Raw genomic sequence first — 13,547 nt, 5'->3', positions numbered from 1 at the left:
GTGTGTGTGTGTGTGTGTGTGTGTGTGTGTGTGTGTGTGTGTGTGACTGTACGCCTCCCAGCACCACAGGTTTGTTCTTACTGTCATGTGGACAGGCTGCAAGAGAGAAAGCAACTAGAGATGGCACCATACCACTTTTTTATGTCCGATACCAATATTATAAATTTGTATATCTGCCAACACCGATAGGAATCGGTCTTTTATACCCGTATGCAAAAAATACACTGCACCCAAAATATTTGTCAGTTCAGCGATACTGATCTTTTCATTTAAACTTTTAGCAGAAATCTAAGTATTTAAAGTGATATTCAAAAAGGAATTTAAAATGCAATTTTATGCAGGTTTCACAAACTCTTTGGTTCTGAAATAAAGAAGTGCAATATCAGCAGAAAATAATATTTATATTCAACAACGTTAGAAAAAATGGACCCTTTTATTCTTAAAGCTGAACATAAACCGACTTCTTATAACGACGAACTCCTCCTGAAACGTTGGAGGTTTTAGCTCTTTATACAGCAAAGTCACAGGAGGATAAATATAATCATCAGGCGTTTGTTAAAACAACCCCGTCCCTCACCACGTGAGAACCCTCAAACTGAATGGTAATATAACGACACTCATTTTCACTTTTTCACAAAACTCAAACATCACTACTTCCACGTCTAATTGTCTGTAACGGAGGCGGAGTGAACTGGATCCCACTCTGTGTCCGGCGGGTGCTCGCAGCGGGGGCGGGGCAGGTTTTCTCGGGAATCCCTACCTTGGTACAACACCTGGTTTGGCAGGATGTAGCGCGGCTCCAAATGCTTTCAGTGTGAACTCCAGACTGCCGACAGGTCTCGCACACAACAGCCGCTCTGTCACGTGACGCATACTGCTCCGACGTGCTGAGGTCACTGCCTGGGTTACGCCATGTTGCAAGTTTTCTGAGGCGCTTTTGTGATATTTAATGGATCGGATTATATATTTTTTCTCCCCGATATCCGATCCAGTAATTTAGGTCAGGATCGGACCGATGCTGTATATTGGATTCTGTCTATCCCTAGAAAAAAGTCATGACCTCAACCCAGAACACCTTTGGGATACCGCGAGCCAAAAACTGGAGCTCTCACTGTTGTAGCTGCAAACATCATATTAAAAACGATCAATTAACAAAAGCATATCTTAGGTTTGAATGTTTGTGAATGCAGACAAGCTAATACTGTACTTTTTTCAATACAGCGTACATTCACTGTAATCGTCAAGACTGTTGTCACGCTCAGTCATTGCTCCTCATGCAGGACAGTTTCTTTGGAGGTCTGCACAGCCAGAGAGCCAGCACCAGTCCTCACAGAGGGCCCACCCCAAACCACAACCTCAGATCCACGTTTATTCCACCTCCCACTGTCTGAATAAAATGTTGTTAGATGGAAATGAACGAAAAGGGAAAAATAGAACATATTGTTGTACCTGTTGTTCGTCAATGTATATCCTCTAGTTAAAGTCACATCATTATGATCATGTTGGCTGATGACAGTCAGATCCTGCAGCACACAGATGAAAGCACAACCGTGTCACTGTCTGTGCATCTGCTTTAACAGGCTCTCAATGGATTCATCCTGGTTATCACTGCCAGTGGGACCATCTTCTACTCCTCTCACACCATTCAGGACTATCTGGGCTTCCATCAGGTATCAGTCTGTTTTTCACTCTACTTACATCCATTGATTGTCATTCCTCACTACTGAGAACCAGAAGCCAGAGTAGCTTAGCATTTAGGGAGGCGACAGGTTCTAAATGGGTGTCATTGTGACATGGTGGCATTAAGTAGGTCCTGGGTTCTAACGATTTATTCGATATTTTATATTGTATTGAAATACAAAAGTAGTAATTTTACAGGTGTTAGAGGCTCTGCTTCATCAGCTGATAAATGCGTTGCTTGCGTGCAACAACTGGCGGCAGCAACACGGGGGTCTGCGTCGATCCATTAGTATAGTCCCTGCATGCTAGGGTCACAGGCAGCTGCAGAAAGACCTATTTATAGCTTGGCCTTTTGTAGAAACCAGCGGCCACAACAGCATCCTGCAGTGCACAGCACGTCTCTGCACCACTGCTCGCACAGTGTTACGTCCAGCTTTTAAGCACTATGTACAGGTGGAGCTTGCACCATTATTATATCTAATAGTAGGACTTCTGTGACAATAAAAATGTAATAAAAATGCATCTGTGGCATATTATCAGGGTTCTATATTATAGAAAACAAGGAACTCTGTTTAAAAGAAGTGCTGTGGGACTTCTGGTTGAGCTTTGATGGAGTGGGACGCGAGTCTGGGAGCTCCCGCCGATTTCGATTAAGTTGTTATTCATTCGCGCTTTTCGGCCATATTTCCAGTCCTGTTTTGGTTTGTGGATTGTTTTGTTGAGAAGTTTTACTCGGGCCTGCGTAAAATGGCAGCAAAAAATGTTAAAACCCGCAGTACTATTCAAACACAACTGAGGCCTAGTTTGCAAACCGCGACCACACCCTCTGTCTATTACATTGAGATCTTCTTCTGTATTCAGGGGAATCATCCGTAATGGAATTACACATAAAGTATCATTGTATGCAGATGATTTGTTATTATATATGACTGACCCCACATGCTCCATCCCTGCTGTTTTAGGTATTCTGGAGAACTTCAGTTCGTTTTCAGGTTATAAATTAGATTTAGGGAAAAGTGAGTGTTTTCCTGTTAATACGGCAGCACGTCAACTTCAACGGTCCAATCTACCCTTTCGTCTCAGTCCATCTGGGTTTAAGTACTTAGGGATTAACGTGATTCGTTCTCTATCTGGCCTTAAATCAGCAAATTTGTCTCCTCTTATACAAGGATCACATCTGATATTCAAAGACAGGGTAATCTCCCCCTTTCTTTAATCGGTAAGATTGATGTTGTTAAAACGAACATCTTACCAAAATTTTTATTTTTATTTCAGTCGATTCAATTATTTTTGCTGAAACATTTTTTTGTTTCACTGGACAAGATTATTGGTTCTTTCATTTGGGGAGGGAAGCCACCCAGGGTTTCTAAAACTTCACTGCAGAGATGCAGATTTAGTGGAGGACTTGCATTACCTCATTTTCTAGCCTACTACTGGGCCGCTCACATCCATAAACTTTGCTACTGGCTAAAATCTTCTGGTTCCTCGTGGTGTAAATTGGAGCTATCATCATGTAAGGGCTCTTCTTTACCAGCTTTGCTCTTTACCCGTGAGACCCTCTCTGTACACTGATAATCAGGTGGTTCTTAACACACTCAAGATCTGGTTTCAGTTTAGACGGCACTTTAATTTTGTAATGCCGTCTTCCTCGGCTCGTCTAAGCAACAACCATTTGTTTCCCCCTTCACTCTTGGACTCGACATTCTCAGTGTGGTGTGACAAGAGTATAAAACAGTTCAAACATTTATATGTGGATGGTGTTTTCGATAGTTTTCCCAACTTGTCTTCTCGTTACGATCTCCCTATCACCCATTTGTTTCGCTATTTTCAAATTCGACATTTTGTTGCCAAGTGTTTCCCAAATTTCCCCTCTTTACCTCCAGAACAGCAGTGGGAAACCACGTTATCATTTATTCCTCATCACAGAGGAACCATTTCGAAACTCTATGATACTATCCTGTCTTTTAGTAATCACTCTAATGTTAAGCTTAAGTGTCCATGGGAAGGAGAACTAGGAATTCAAATACATGAGGAGTCTTGGGAACAGGCTATAGCGAGGGTACGATCTTCCACCTCCTGCGCTCGTCTTGGACTTATTCAATTTAAGGTCATACACAGGGTGCATTTCTCTGAGTCTAGACTTTCTGAATTGTATCCAGAAGTGGAAAATAAATGTGATAAACAGAGATGGGCAGTAACGCGTTACTTGTAACGCGTTACTGTAATCTGATTACTTTTTTCAAGTAACGAGTAAAGTAAGGGATTACTATTGCAAAAACGGTAATTAGATTACCGTTACTTTCCCGTAGGAACGCTGCGTTACTGCGTTACTAAAACCGTGATTTTTGCGAGAATGTCTCATGACAGTGACGTAAGCGAGTGCGACGTTGTGACAACAGCTGTGTGCAGATCAACAATGGATCATATATCGATGTGGGAGAGAGTATGAGCGTGCAGCGTTTAAAGCGTGGAAGTACTGACCTTACTTTGAGTTTGATTCCATAAAAAGTGACAAAAACATTAGCGTCCTGTGCGTGGGAAGAAAACTTCTTTTTACAGCGAAAAAACCCCTAAACTTCCAGCAAGCACCGAGTAGCTACGACGTAATGGGAAACTCACAGAGAAACTCGCGGATTCTTCCACTGACCGCGGCACACCTGCACCAGGGTAAACCTCCGCCTCCCCACTCCTGCTTTACAGGTGAAAATAGAGCAACAGGACCGCTGAGTCTTTGACTTTATTTATTTTCTGCTGTGTTTTACTTGCATCTATTTGAAAGACTGAGTGTAAACACAAAAATATTTTATTTTATGTGCTGGAATGTGCAGAAAATAGGTTTAAATGTTAAACTAATTTATTCAAGTCAGAGAATGTTGCATATAATTAAATTTTTGCTTGATGCATAAAGTTAAAAGATTAAAACTGATAAAACAAGTTTAAAAAGAGACTTTTCCATTTGATTACATTTTGTATGATGGATTATGCAGAAAAAGTAGAATTGGGCTGAAAGATCTATCGCTTTATCACCTCTTCAGGTTGTAAATCGTGTTTTTAAAAAGTAACTAAGTAACTAAGTAATTAATTACTTTTGAAAATAAGTAATCAGTAAAGTAACGGGATTACTTTTTGGGAAGTAATCAGTAATTAGTTACTGATTACTTTTTTCAAGTAACTTGACCAACACTGGTGATAAATGCCACGGCTCTCCTTGTCACCTTAGCCACATGCTTTTTCTGTGTCCTGAGCTACAAGGTTCCTGGACAGGGTTGCTATTATGTCAGCTGTTCTTGGGGTAACTCTTCATCCTTGTCCTCTGATTGCTGTATTCAGGATTCCTGATCGCTCACGTACACTTGATTCCACACAAAAGGATATTATAGCCTTCACATCCCATTAGCGAGACGTCTAATATTGTTGCATTGGAAGTCTGTTAAGTATCCTACCTACTGTTTCCCAGTGCCTTAAAGATGTTGTGTTTTTTTTTAAACTTGAAAAAATTAAATATATGTTCAGAGGTTGCAAAAAGTGGCAACCCTTTATTTCTTATTGTACTAGTCTAGAGGTATTTCCTGTCTAAATGTACTTCTGTTACTGTTGTGTTGGGGGGGGTTCTTTGTTTTAGATTGCGTTTTTGTTTAGTTGTTTTTTATATATATATATGTAAGTATATTTACTTAGGAAAATGAAGAAAGGTCAATTGTATTTGGGTAACTGCAAGTACTGTTTTCTTATTTCAATAAAAATATTTGCAAAAAATAAAAATAAAAGAAGTGCTGTGTCGACCGCACACAGAGTGTAAGCAGGTTTGTATTATTCTTTAACTTCTCTTAGACTAAAGTTAAAACCATTAGATCACCTAATGTGTGCTTTTAGTTTACTGTTAGCATTAAGTGTGTTACTCACTGAAGATGCTAGTCTCCATGTAACTACTATGACGAGGCACAACAGATGTTTACAACAGCAGCAGTATAGATTCACATTCAGATCACTTCACATAGTCAGACTCACACAACCTACAGTCTTTACACACTACCAACACCGTTGCATGTCAACAGATCAACAAACAATGAGGTTGAGGAAAATAAAGAATTAGAATCAGGTTACGTTTTTAAAAAGCTTATAAATGTCTCTTTTTCTCTCTCAGACTGATGTCATGCACCAGAGTGTGTATGAACTGGTCCACACGGAGGACCAGCAGGAGCTCAGAAGAAACCTGGACTGGGCTTTGAATCTTCCTGATCCAACATCCCCCAAAGGTGATCTCACCCCACACGTGCTGTCATTCCTGTATGACAGCTCAGCACACACACTCCTTTACTACAGAGCCCTTTACCCTCAAAGGCTTTTCCCAGTTTCTCAACCTCGTTTTTCTTTTTTATTCTGTCTTTGCTTGGTAAAGTTTTAACTTACCTTTGCAGCTGTGAGAGTTATTTCAACGGCATTGTGTTTGTTACAATGTTGGATCCAAAACTTGCAGATTTCCTCAGATTCTGCAAATCTTTCAATATTATCTTTGCCATCATCTAACTGAATATTATTTGTGAACTTCTTAAAGACTCAAATATGAAAGTCTTTGTTTTTGACCTTCAACTGCTGTCCACATGAACACAACCATGAACATTTGGATGTCAGTATCAGATGGTTTAAGCTGTAAGAACAGCCTCGGGTCAGATCACATGACTCTGTGATCTTCACTGTGGCTTATGAGGTGAAGTGTGTTTGGGTTTTAAAATGCTTATGTGTTACGTGTTAGCACTGTGTTTAAGACCTGTGGCCCTGACACAACCGACGGACTCCGAGAAACCATTTGCACTCTCTTCTTTAAATCATTTGCAAATCTCAGGAACACATTTCTGAAAACATCAAATCTTTAAACCAGGACAGTTTGCTACATTATAACAACTCATGGTGAATTTGATGTGTCTCAAAGTTGAGGCAGGAAAAAGCAAAGCTGGAGGAACATTTAAATGAACCTGTTGAATGAACAGGTTGTATCTTATGGAGGTAGAGTTTCTCAGAAGATGAGCGGACGTTCTCCAGTATAAAGTTGCCAACACTTTGAGTATCTCATCATCCCGAGTACCTACTGTCATTTTAAAAATCTCTGTGCCCAAGGGACCCGGTTGAAAATCAATATCTAATGCCCATTCAGACCTTCAAGAATCACTGCATTACAAACACACCGACACATGGAAGTATGGCTCTGCCCACAGTTTTCTTTGTGGTTTTTATAGAGATGGAATTTGACAGTAGCTCATCTGTGGTCTGCTACAACCCAGAGCAACTGCCCCCGGAGAACTCGTCCTTCCTAGAGAGAAGCTTTGTGTGTCGCTTTCGCTGCCTCTTGGACAACTCTTCTGGTTTCCTGGTACGTGACATTTTCTATTTTTACCAGAGCTAACACATCAACACGCTCAACACGCTGGACTTGACGTTCCCGTTCTCTGCACGTAGACATCTATCGTAGGAGTGTATCTGTGTATTCTTATAAACCTGGTGGGTTAAAGACATGAACAGGTATTTATGTAGTACTTTTCAGCTCTAACTGAACACTCAAAGCCCTTTCTACTCACAGTCTGGATCACTAATATTCAAACTGATAGGTGATCAGTTTCCTGAGCTTCATTTTCCCAGAAAAGGATCCAAACTTTTATCAGAGTCGTCTGCTACCTGTTTCCATGTCCCCATGCCCGCTAACGCCCACCTTCACTGAGGTTTTCCCTCAAAGATCCATCTTTACAGTTACCTGTAGTACTCACAGGTTATAAAAAGAGTACATCTACTAATACAAATACAAAGTCACATCCATTACCAGAAGGATAACTGCTTATTTTGCTTACTTCCAGGCTTTGAATATCCAGGGAAGGCTCAAGTTCTTGCATGGGCAGAACCAGTGGCAAGAAAATGGAGGGAAAGCTGCGCCGCTGCTTGCATTATTCGCTATTGCAACTCCTCTTCAGCCTCCATCCATTCTAGAGATCAGAACCAAGAACATGATCTTTAGAACCAAACACAAGCTGGACTTCACCCCCATGGCCTGTGACGCAAAGTAAAAATACATTTCAGTACTTTGTATTCGACTGAGACACCTTACGTCTGTTTGTTTGTTTGTTTGTTTGTTTATTTGTTTGATTGTTTGTTTGTTTGTTTGTTTGTTTGTTTGTTTGTTTGTTTGTTTGTTTGTTTGTTTGTTTGTTTGTTTGTTTGTTAGGGTTAGGAGGTACAGTTCGGTTTGAGATTTGTGTTAGCCACATGCTAAAGTGGAGCATTTTCATTGGATGTTAGATTTCAGGTGACATCGCTCATTTTCTGTTGAACGATTTTGGCGTTTCAAAGTGAGACAAAGAAATCTAGCTGACAAACCACAGACTAGTTATGCTTAACCTCCTAAGACCTGAGCTCTTCCACGGCAGCATTTTTCATTTCTCTTTGATATTTGGGCTGATTGGGACCTGATGAATGTAAAAATAAAGAATTACCAGATTATTATTTTTTTTACCTAATTTTTGTTTCTAAGAAAGATGAAAGCCACGTATGAGGATATTTGTTTCAATAGAACAGTAGCAGTATAATGTCCTTGTGAGTGGATATCAGGCCCTTGTAGAGCGAAATTGAGTATTTTGGTCCAAATAACCCAAAATGTGATGCCCACATATGTGGACGCCAGGTCGGAGGTTAAGTTAAGTTGTGTTGTACGTGTTTTGATCATATGTATCCTCCTTCATGAGATCCATGGGTGTGTCAGATGGGTGGGAGGTGTTTTATTTTTTAGAAAAATGGAGAAAACTAAAACAACATCACACTGGTAGAAGTTTCACAGGGTGACTATACTAAAATAGAATACTATAGTTTTTTGTTTTTGCTTTCTTTACAGTGACATGTGGAATGAACTGTAAACAGCTGCCCGAGATAACTCTGGTCGTTTTTTGTACAGGGGGAAGATAGTGCTGGGGTACACTGAGGCTGAGCTGCGGGTGAGGGGCTCTGGCTATCAGTTCATCCACGCCGCAGATATGTTGTACTGTGCAGAGAACCATGTCCGAAGTAAGTAACCAAAAACCAGCTGTCAACCAAAACAGTCTAGTTCATTCAAAGATGGGGCTGAACACTTGTGCCCTGTGCAGTGCCTGAAAATACCTCATTTCCATTCTCTGCGAGGCGTTCTTCTGATTTGTTGCCTCGTGTAAACACAAGTTTTGATCAGCAGGTGGGTGGAGCTTCTGTGATCATAACCAGAGCTGTGTGACTGCGAGGATAATATCAGGAATTACACATCAGGAATTAAATCCATGTAGACATTGAGGGTTCTCGGGAGGGGCCGTGCTAACACCTGCTGCTCTCTGGCAGCAGCACCATGCTCTCCCTTGTTTTAAATGCACTTTAGAGCAACACGCAGCAACACTACACATGAGCGGGAGGAGGGAGGTATGGGGTCTTCACACACCCCCGTTCTCTGCTAGCCATTGGGGCGGGGGGGCTTTCTCCCTTTCCTATCCCTCACTCATGTCTGTCCCATCTGTAACATCTGAAAATAAAATATAATAAATAATAAAAACAAAGGTCGATCAAATGGACCAATACGGCAATGCCACGATGATCCATTTGGCAAAGTAAATCCATTGGGTATCCTTGTTGGTCTTCAGACAACAATTCTGACGGCTAAAGAACCAAATGGGACAGGCAAAAAAAAATAAGGAATTACACAACAGTAGGAAAGAACAAGTTGTATGAAATTGTGTAAAACAGACTGAAGCCTGAGCTCTCGGCATGTGTCTGTGTGTTACCCTCATGATGTGAAAAGCTGTGGTGTGTTTGTTCTTTGCAGGCATGTTGTTATTACCATGCCTGCACTACTGCTGCGGCTGATTTAGCCCATTTAGCAGGTTACATGAGCTGTTATATGTCTGCTTTAATACTGAAGAGAATTACCAGCTTGACAAACCTGACCGTGACTTCACTCCTTCACCTGCCCAAATTCCATTTTACCACAACCCAGCAGCCTGCCGAGCTCTGTTTCCTGTATGCGGTAAAACAAATTACAAAAGCCTTTAAAACTACAAAAATTATTATTTATTTACTTTCAGACATTTCATAAATTAATTAAAAAGGTCTTAATGTGTGCTACTATTGCAATTACTGCTGTATACGATTACAAAATTGGATAAAGAATAGTTAAAAAAACCCATAACATTCAACATGTACAGATCCAAAGTCTTCCTCCTCCTAGCGTCATTCCCGCTCTGCAGGGTCCGCTTTTCTGCAGTTTTTGTCACTTCTGACCACGTGCCCATACCATCGCAGTTGCGCTCCTTGCATCTTCTCCGTGATCGATGTAATGCCCAGCCGCTTTCGGAAGTCGGTGTTCATGACATGGTCCCATAGTTTCAGGCCCAGGCACCATCGCAGTATCCACATTTCCATTGTGTGAAGGGCCTGTTCGTGCTTTACAGTAGACGGCCAACACCCTGATCCATAAAGGGCCACAGGGCGCACTATGCTTTTGTAGATCTTTGACTTGAGGTGGGCAGGTATTCGTCGGTCGCACAGGACACCAGTGACTTGGCACCACTTCATCCAGACTGCATTAATCCTGGCTTGTACGTCTGGCAGGATGTTGCCGTCATTGCTGATCATCGATCTGAGGTACCGGAAGTGAGATACTTTTGCCAGGTCTTTCCCATCGATGCTGATGGTGCCGTCGGTTTGGGGGTCGGCTTCTAAGCACTTAGTCTTCTTGGTGTTCAACCTCAGCCCGTACTCACTCTGGCGTGTCTTCCATTGCTGTGTTTGGCGTTGCAGTTCCATTCGGGATTCATCTGCGAGGAAGACATCAATGGCATAGAGGAGTGTCCAAGGGCGGGGTGCTTGGAGGTCAGCGGTCACGGTGTCCATGCAGAGGATGAAGAGAAGCGGGGACAGCGCGGAGCCTTGGTGCACGCCCACGGTGATGCTGAAAGGTGGCGATGTTCCCACTGGGCTTCTGACTGTGCTGGTCGCGTTTCTGTACACGAGCTTGATCCAATCGACGTAGGCCTCGGGGACCCCGTGTGATCACAGAGAGTGCCAGATCAGGTCATAAGGGACTCTGTCAAAAGCCTTCTCCAGGTTGAGGAAGGCCATATGGATGGTCTTGGTCTTCTCCCGGTGCTTCTCCTGCTGCTCCTGCCGCATCCTTTGACGAAGCCACACTGGTTGGGCGTTACTGTGACAATTTCTCGCAGCCGGGCATCGATGATCCGCTTGAATATAGATCCAAAGTCTGACTTCCTAAAATGATTCTAGGATCAGGTCAGCAGCACACCACAGTGGGCTGAGCAGGTGATCCATATACTGCATGTTTTCCCCTCTACCCCTCCTCCGCTGTCTGCTCCACTGCACTGTCATAAAATAATAAATGCTAAAAATAAATAAATAACTTAATTTTTAACTAAATTCTAAAATATTATCAGATGTCACTAAATGAATAATGTACTAAACTGTGAAATGTAGCAACCCTACCAGTAACTTGCAAAGCCAAGCTGCACACGTGTTGTGTAGCTTTGTTCTCTCTAGAGGGAAATCACAAAAGCCAGCAGCTAAAAAAGCTCTCAGCAGTTGTGATACACAGCAGCCATGTGATGCTATATTTACAATTCAAATTAAACCTCTCATTTTTAAGTCTACCTGGAGTCTAGAGAAGCAGCTCAAGAACAACATGAATCGTTTTTGTTAGCAGCCTGGTCCCTGCCAGTTACTTTGGAAGCACTGAGTAATAAACGTGAAGTGGGAGTTGAACTAGACCAGTAGTTCCCAAACTACCGTACGCGTACCCTCGGGGGTACGCAAGTGGCTGTAGGGGGTACGCGTGGGTTGGGGTTGGAGTGGGGATCAAAAAAGCGTATTTTCATTTCGTGTTGAGCAGTCTGATGACCTGGTGAAAAAGCTGCAGACCCTCTATCCACAGGCCAGCAAGGAGAACAGTCCATCGTGAGGGTGTGACGAGTCACACATGATAGTTTTGGCTTGAGACAAGTAGCTCTGACTGTCATAGTGAGTGTGATGAGGACTCAGAGGCAGAAGGAGGTTTATCTAAAGGCAAGCGCTTTACTGAGCGGATACGTACCAGCATAAAGCAAAATACAAAACGAAACCAAAAACAAATGCAAACTTTCAACTCACGAGGAGCGAGAAACAGGACGTGGACTAACACTCTAACAAAGGACAAGAGGAGACTGAGACAATATACAGTCTACACAGGACGGTGATTAGGAGAAGCTAGGGAAAAGTACCGTATTTTCACGACCATAAGACGCACTGTACTAAAAGGCGCAGTCTCAGTTATGTGTGCCATTACTGTATTTAACACACACATAAGGCGCACTGGATCATAGGGCGCATACAAGTACCGTATGCGTATTTAAAAATAAAGCGGGAGCAAACCTGAGTTCGGTACCTTACTCACATTTTTATTACCAGTAATCGTCATCATCAACAACACACAAGCATACAAGTGTGCGTATTTAAAAATAAAGCAGGAGCAAAACAAAGTTTGGTACTCACATTTTTATCATCAATCAAACCCATCGAAGTCCTCATCCTCTGTGTCTGAATTGAACAGCTGCGCTAAATCTCCATCAAACATGCCAGGTTCACTGTCTTCACCGTCAGAGTCACTTTCCGTGCCGTGCGGCTCCTCGGAAATGATGCCGGCTTTTGCGAAAGCTCGAACAACAGTGCCAGCAGACATGTTAGCCCAAGCATCTACAATCCATTGGCAAATTGTGGCGTAACTCGCCCGGCGCTGCCTTCCACTCTTAGTGAAACTGTGGTCTCCACCGGTCATCCATCGCTCCCAGGCCGCTCGCAGCCTTACTTTGAACGGGCGGTTCACACCGATGTCCAGCGGTTGGAGTTCCTTTGTCAGGCCTCCCGGAATGACAGCAAGCTCACAGTTCATTTGCTTCACAAGTTTTTTCACATCGGCTGTGAGATGGGCACGCATAGAGTCACAGATTAAGAGCGATGGTGATGCGTGGAAAAAACCACCTGGTCTCCTTACATACACCTCCCTCAGCCACTCTTTCATCATTTCCTCATCCATCCAGCCCTTTTCATTTGCCTTAATGATGATTCCTGCTGGAAACTTCTCTTTAGGCAAAGTCTTTCGCTTAAAAATCACCATAGGCGGCAGTTTCTGTCCATTAGCATGGCAGCCAAGCACAACAGTAAAAGAAGACTTTTCATACCCCGTTGTGCGTATCGCTACCGTGCTGGTCCCCTTCTTCTCCACAGTGTGACTCACCGGGATGTCAAAAGTGAGCGGGACCTCGTCCATGTTTGTGATGTGGCTGGGCTGGATGTTTTTGTCGCCGATGTGTTTGCTGCAGTAGGAGCGGAAGATGGCCAGCTTTTCCTTATAATCCGCTGGAAGTTGCTGCGCTACCGTAGTCCTGGTCCGGATGGAAAAATGGCACCGTTTCATAAAAAGTGAAAGTGAAACTGCTTTTAGCCGAATGGTGACCGTCGAAACGCTTCTCCCGCTCGTTCTTTGCTCGATGATCCACCGCTCGAGTCTTTCCTCCAACTCGGGCCACCTCGCCTTATGTCCGCGGAAACTCAGCTGCGTTTTCTTGACCTGCCGGAGCTTGTTTTCTAGCTTCCTCCATTTGCGAACCATCGATTCGTTAATCTTAAATTCTCTCGCCGCTGCTCGATTTCCATGTTCCTCCGCGTAGCTGATGGCCTTCAGTTTAAACTGTGCTTCATAAGCGTGTCTCTTTGCCATTTTCAGGGTTGCGCCCACACTTCACCCTTTAGCGTTCTCATGGTGTTCTCTACTACGTCCTCCTTACAACACACAGGGCGCACTGCGCTATAGGGCGCGCCGT

General features: G+C 42.9%; 1 protein-coding gene across 1 annotated transcript in view; it reads left to right on the top strand.

Annotated features, from left to right (window-relative positions):
- The window catches only part of LOC102290557 (aryl hydrocarbon receptor), a gene marked incomplete in the record, with an annotated part of 58,446 nt that overhangs the window by 20,141 nt on the left and 24,758 nt on the right, over positions 1-13,547 (top strand). Inside the window, 5 exon segments of the mRNA XM_005940850.3 lie at positions 1,581-1,670; positions 5,825-5,936; positions 6,915-7,048; positions 7,527-7,729; positions 8,615-8,724. Coding sequence (XP_005940912.2) covers positions 1,581-1,670; positions 5,825-5,936; positions 6,915-7,048; positions 7,527-7,729; positions 8,615-8,724 — 649 coding nt within the window.

Source organism: Haplochromis burtoni, unplaced genomic scaffold, assembly GCF_018398535.1.
Source record: "Haplochromis burtoni strain Fernald_Lab_line unplaced genomic scaffold, NCSU_Asbu1 Contig_283, whole genome shotgun sequence".
Classification (NCBI taxonomy): Eukaryota; Metazoa; Chordata; class Actinopteri; order Cichliformes; family Cichlidae; genus Haplochromis; species Haplochromis burtoni.
This window is presented reverse-complemented; position numbering and strand designations above follow the sequence as displayed.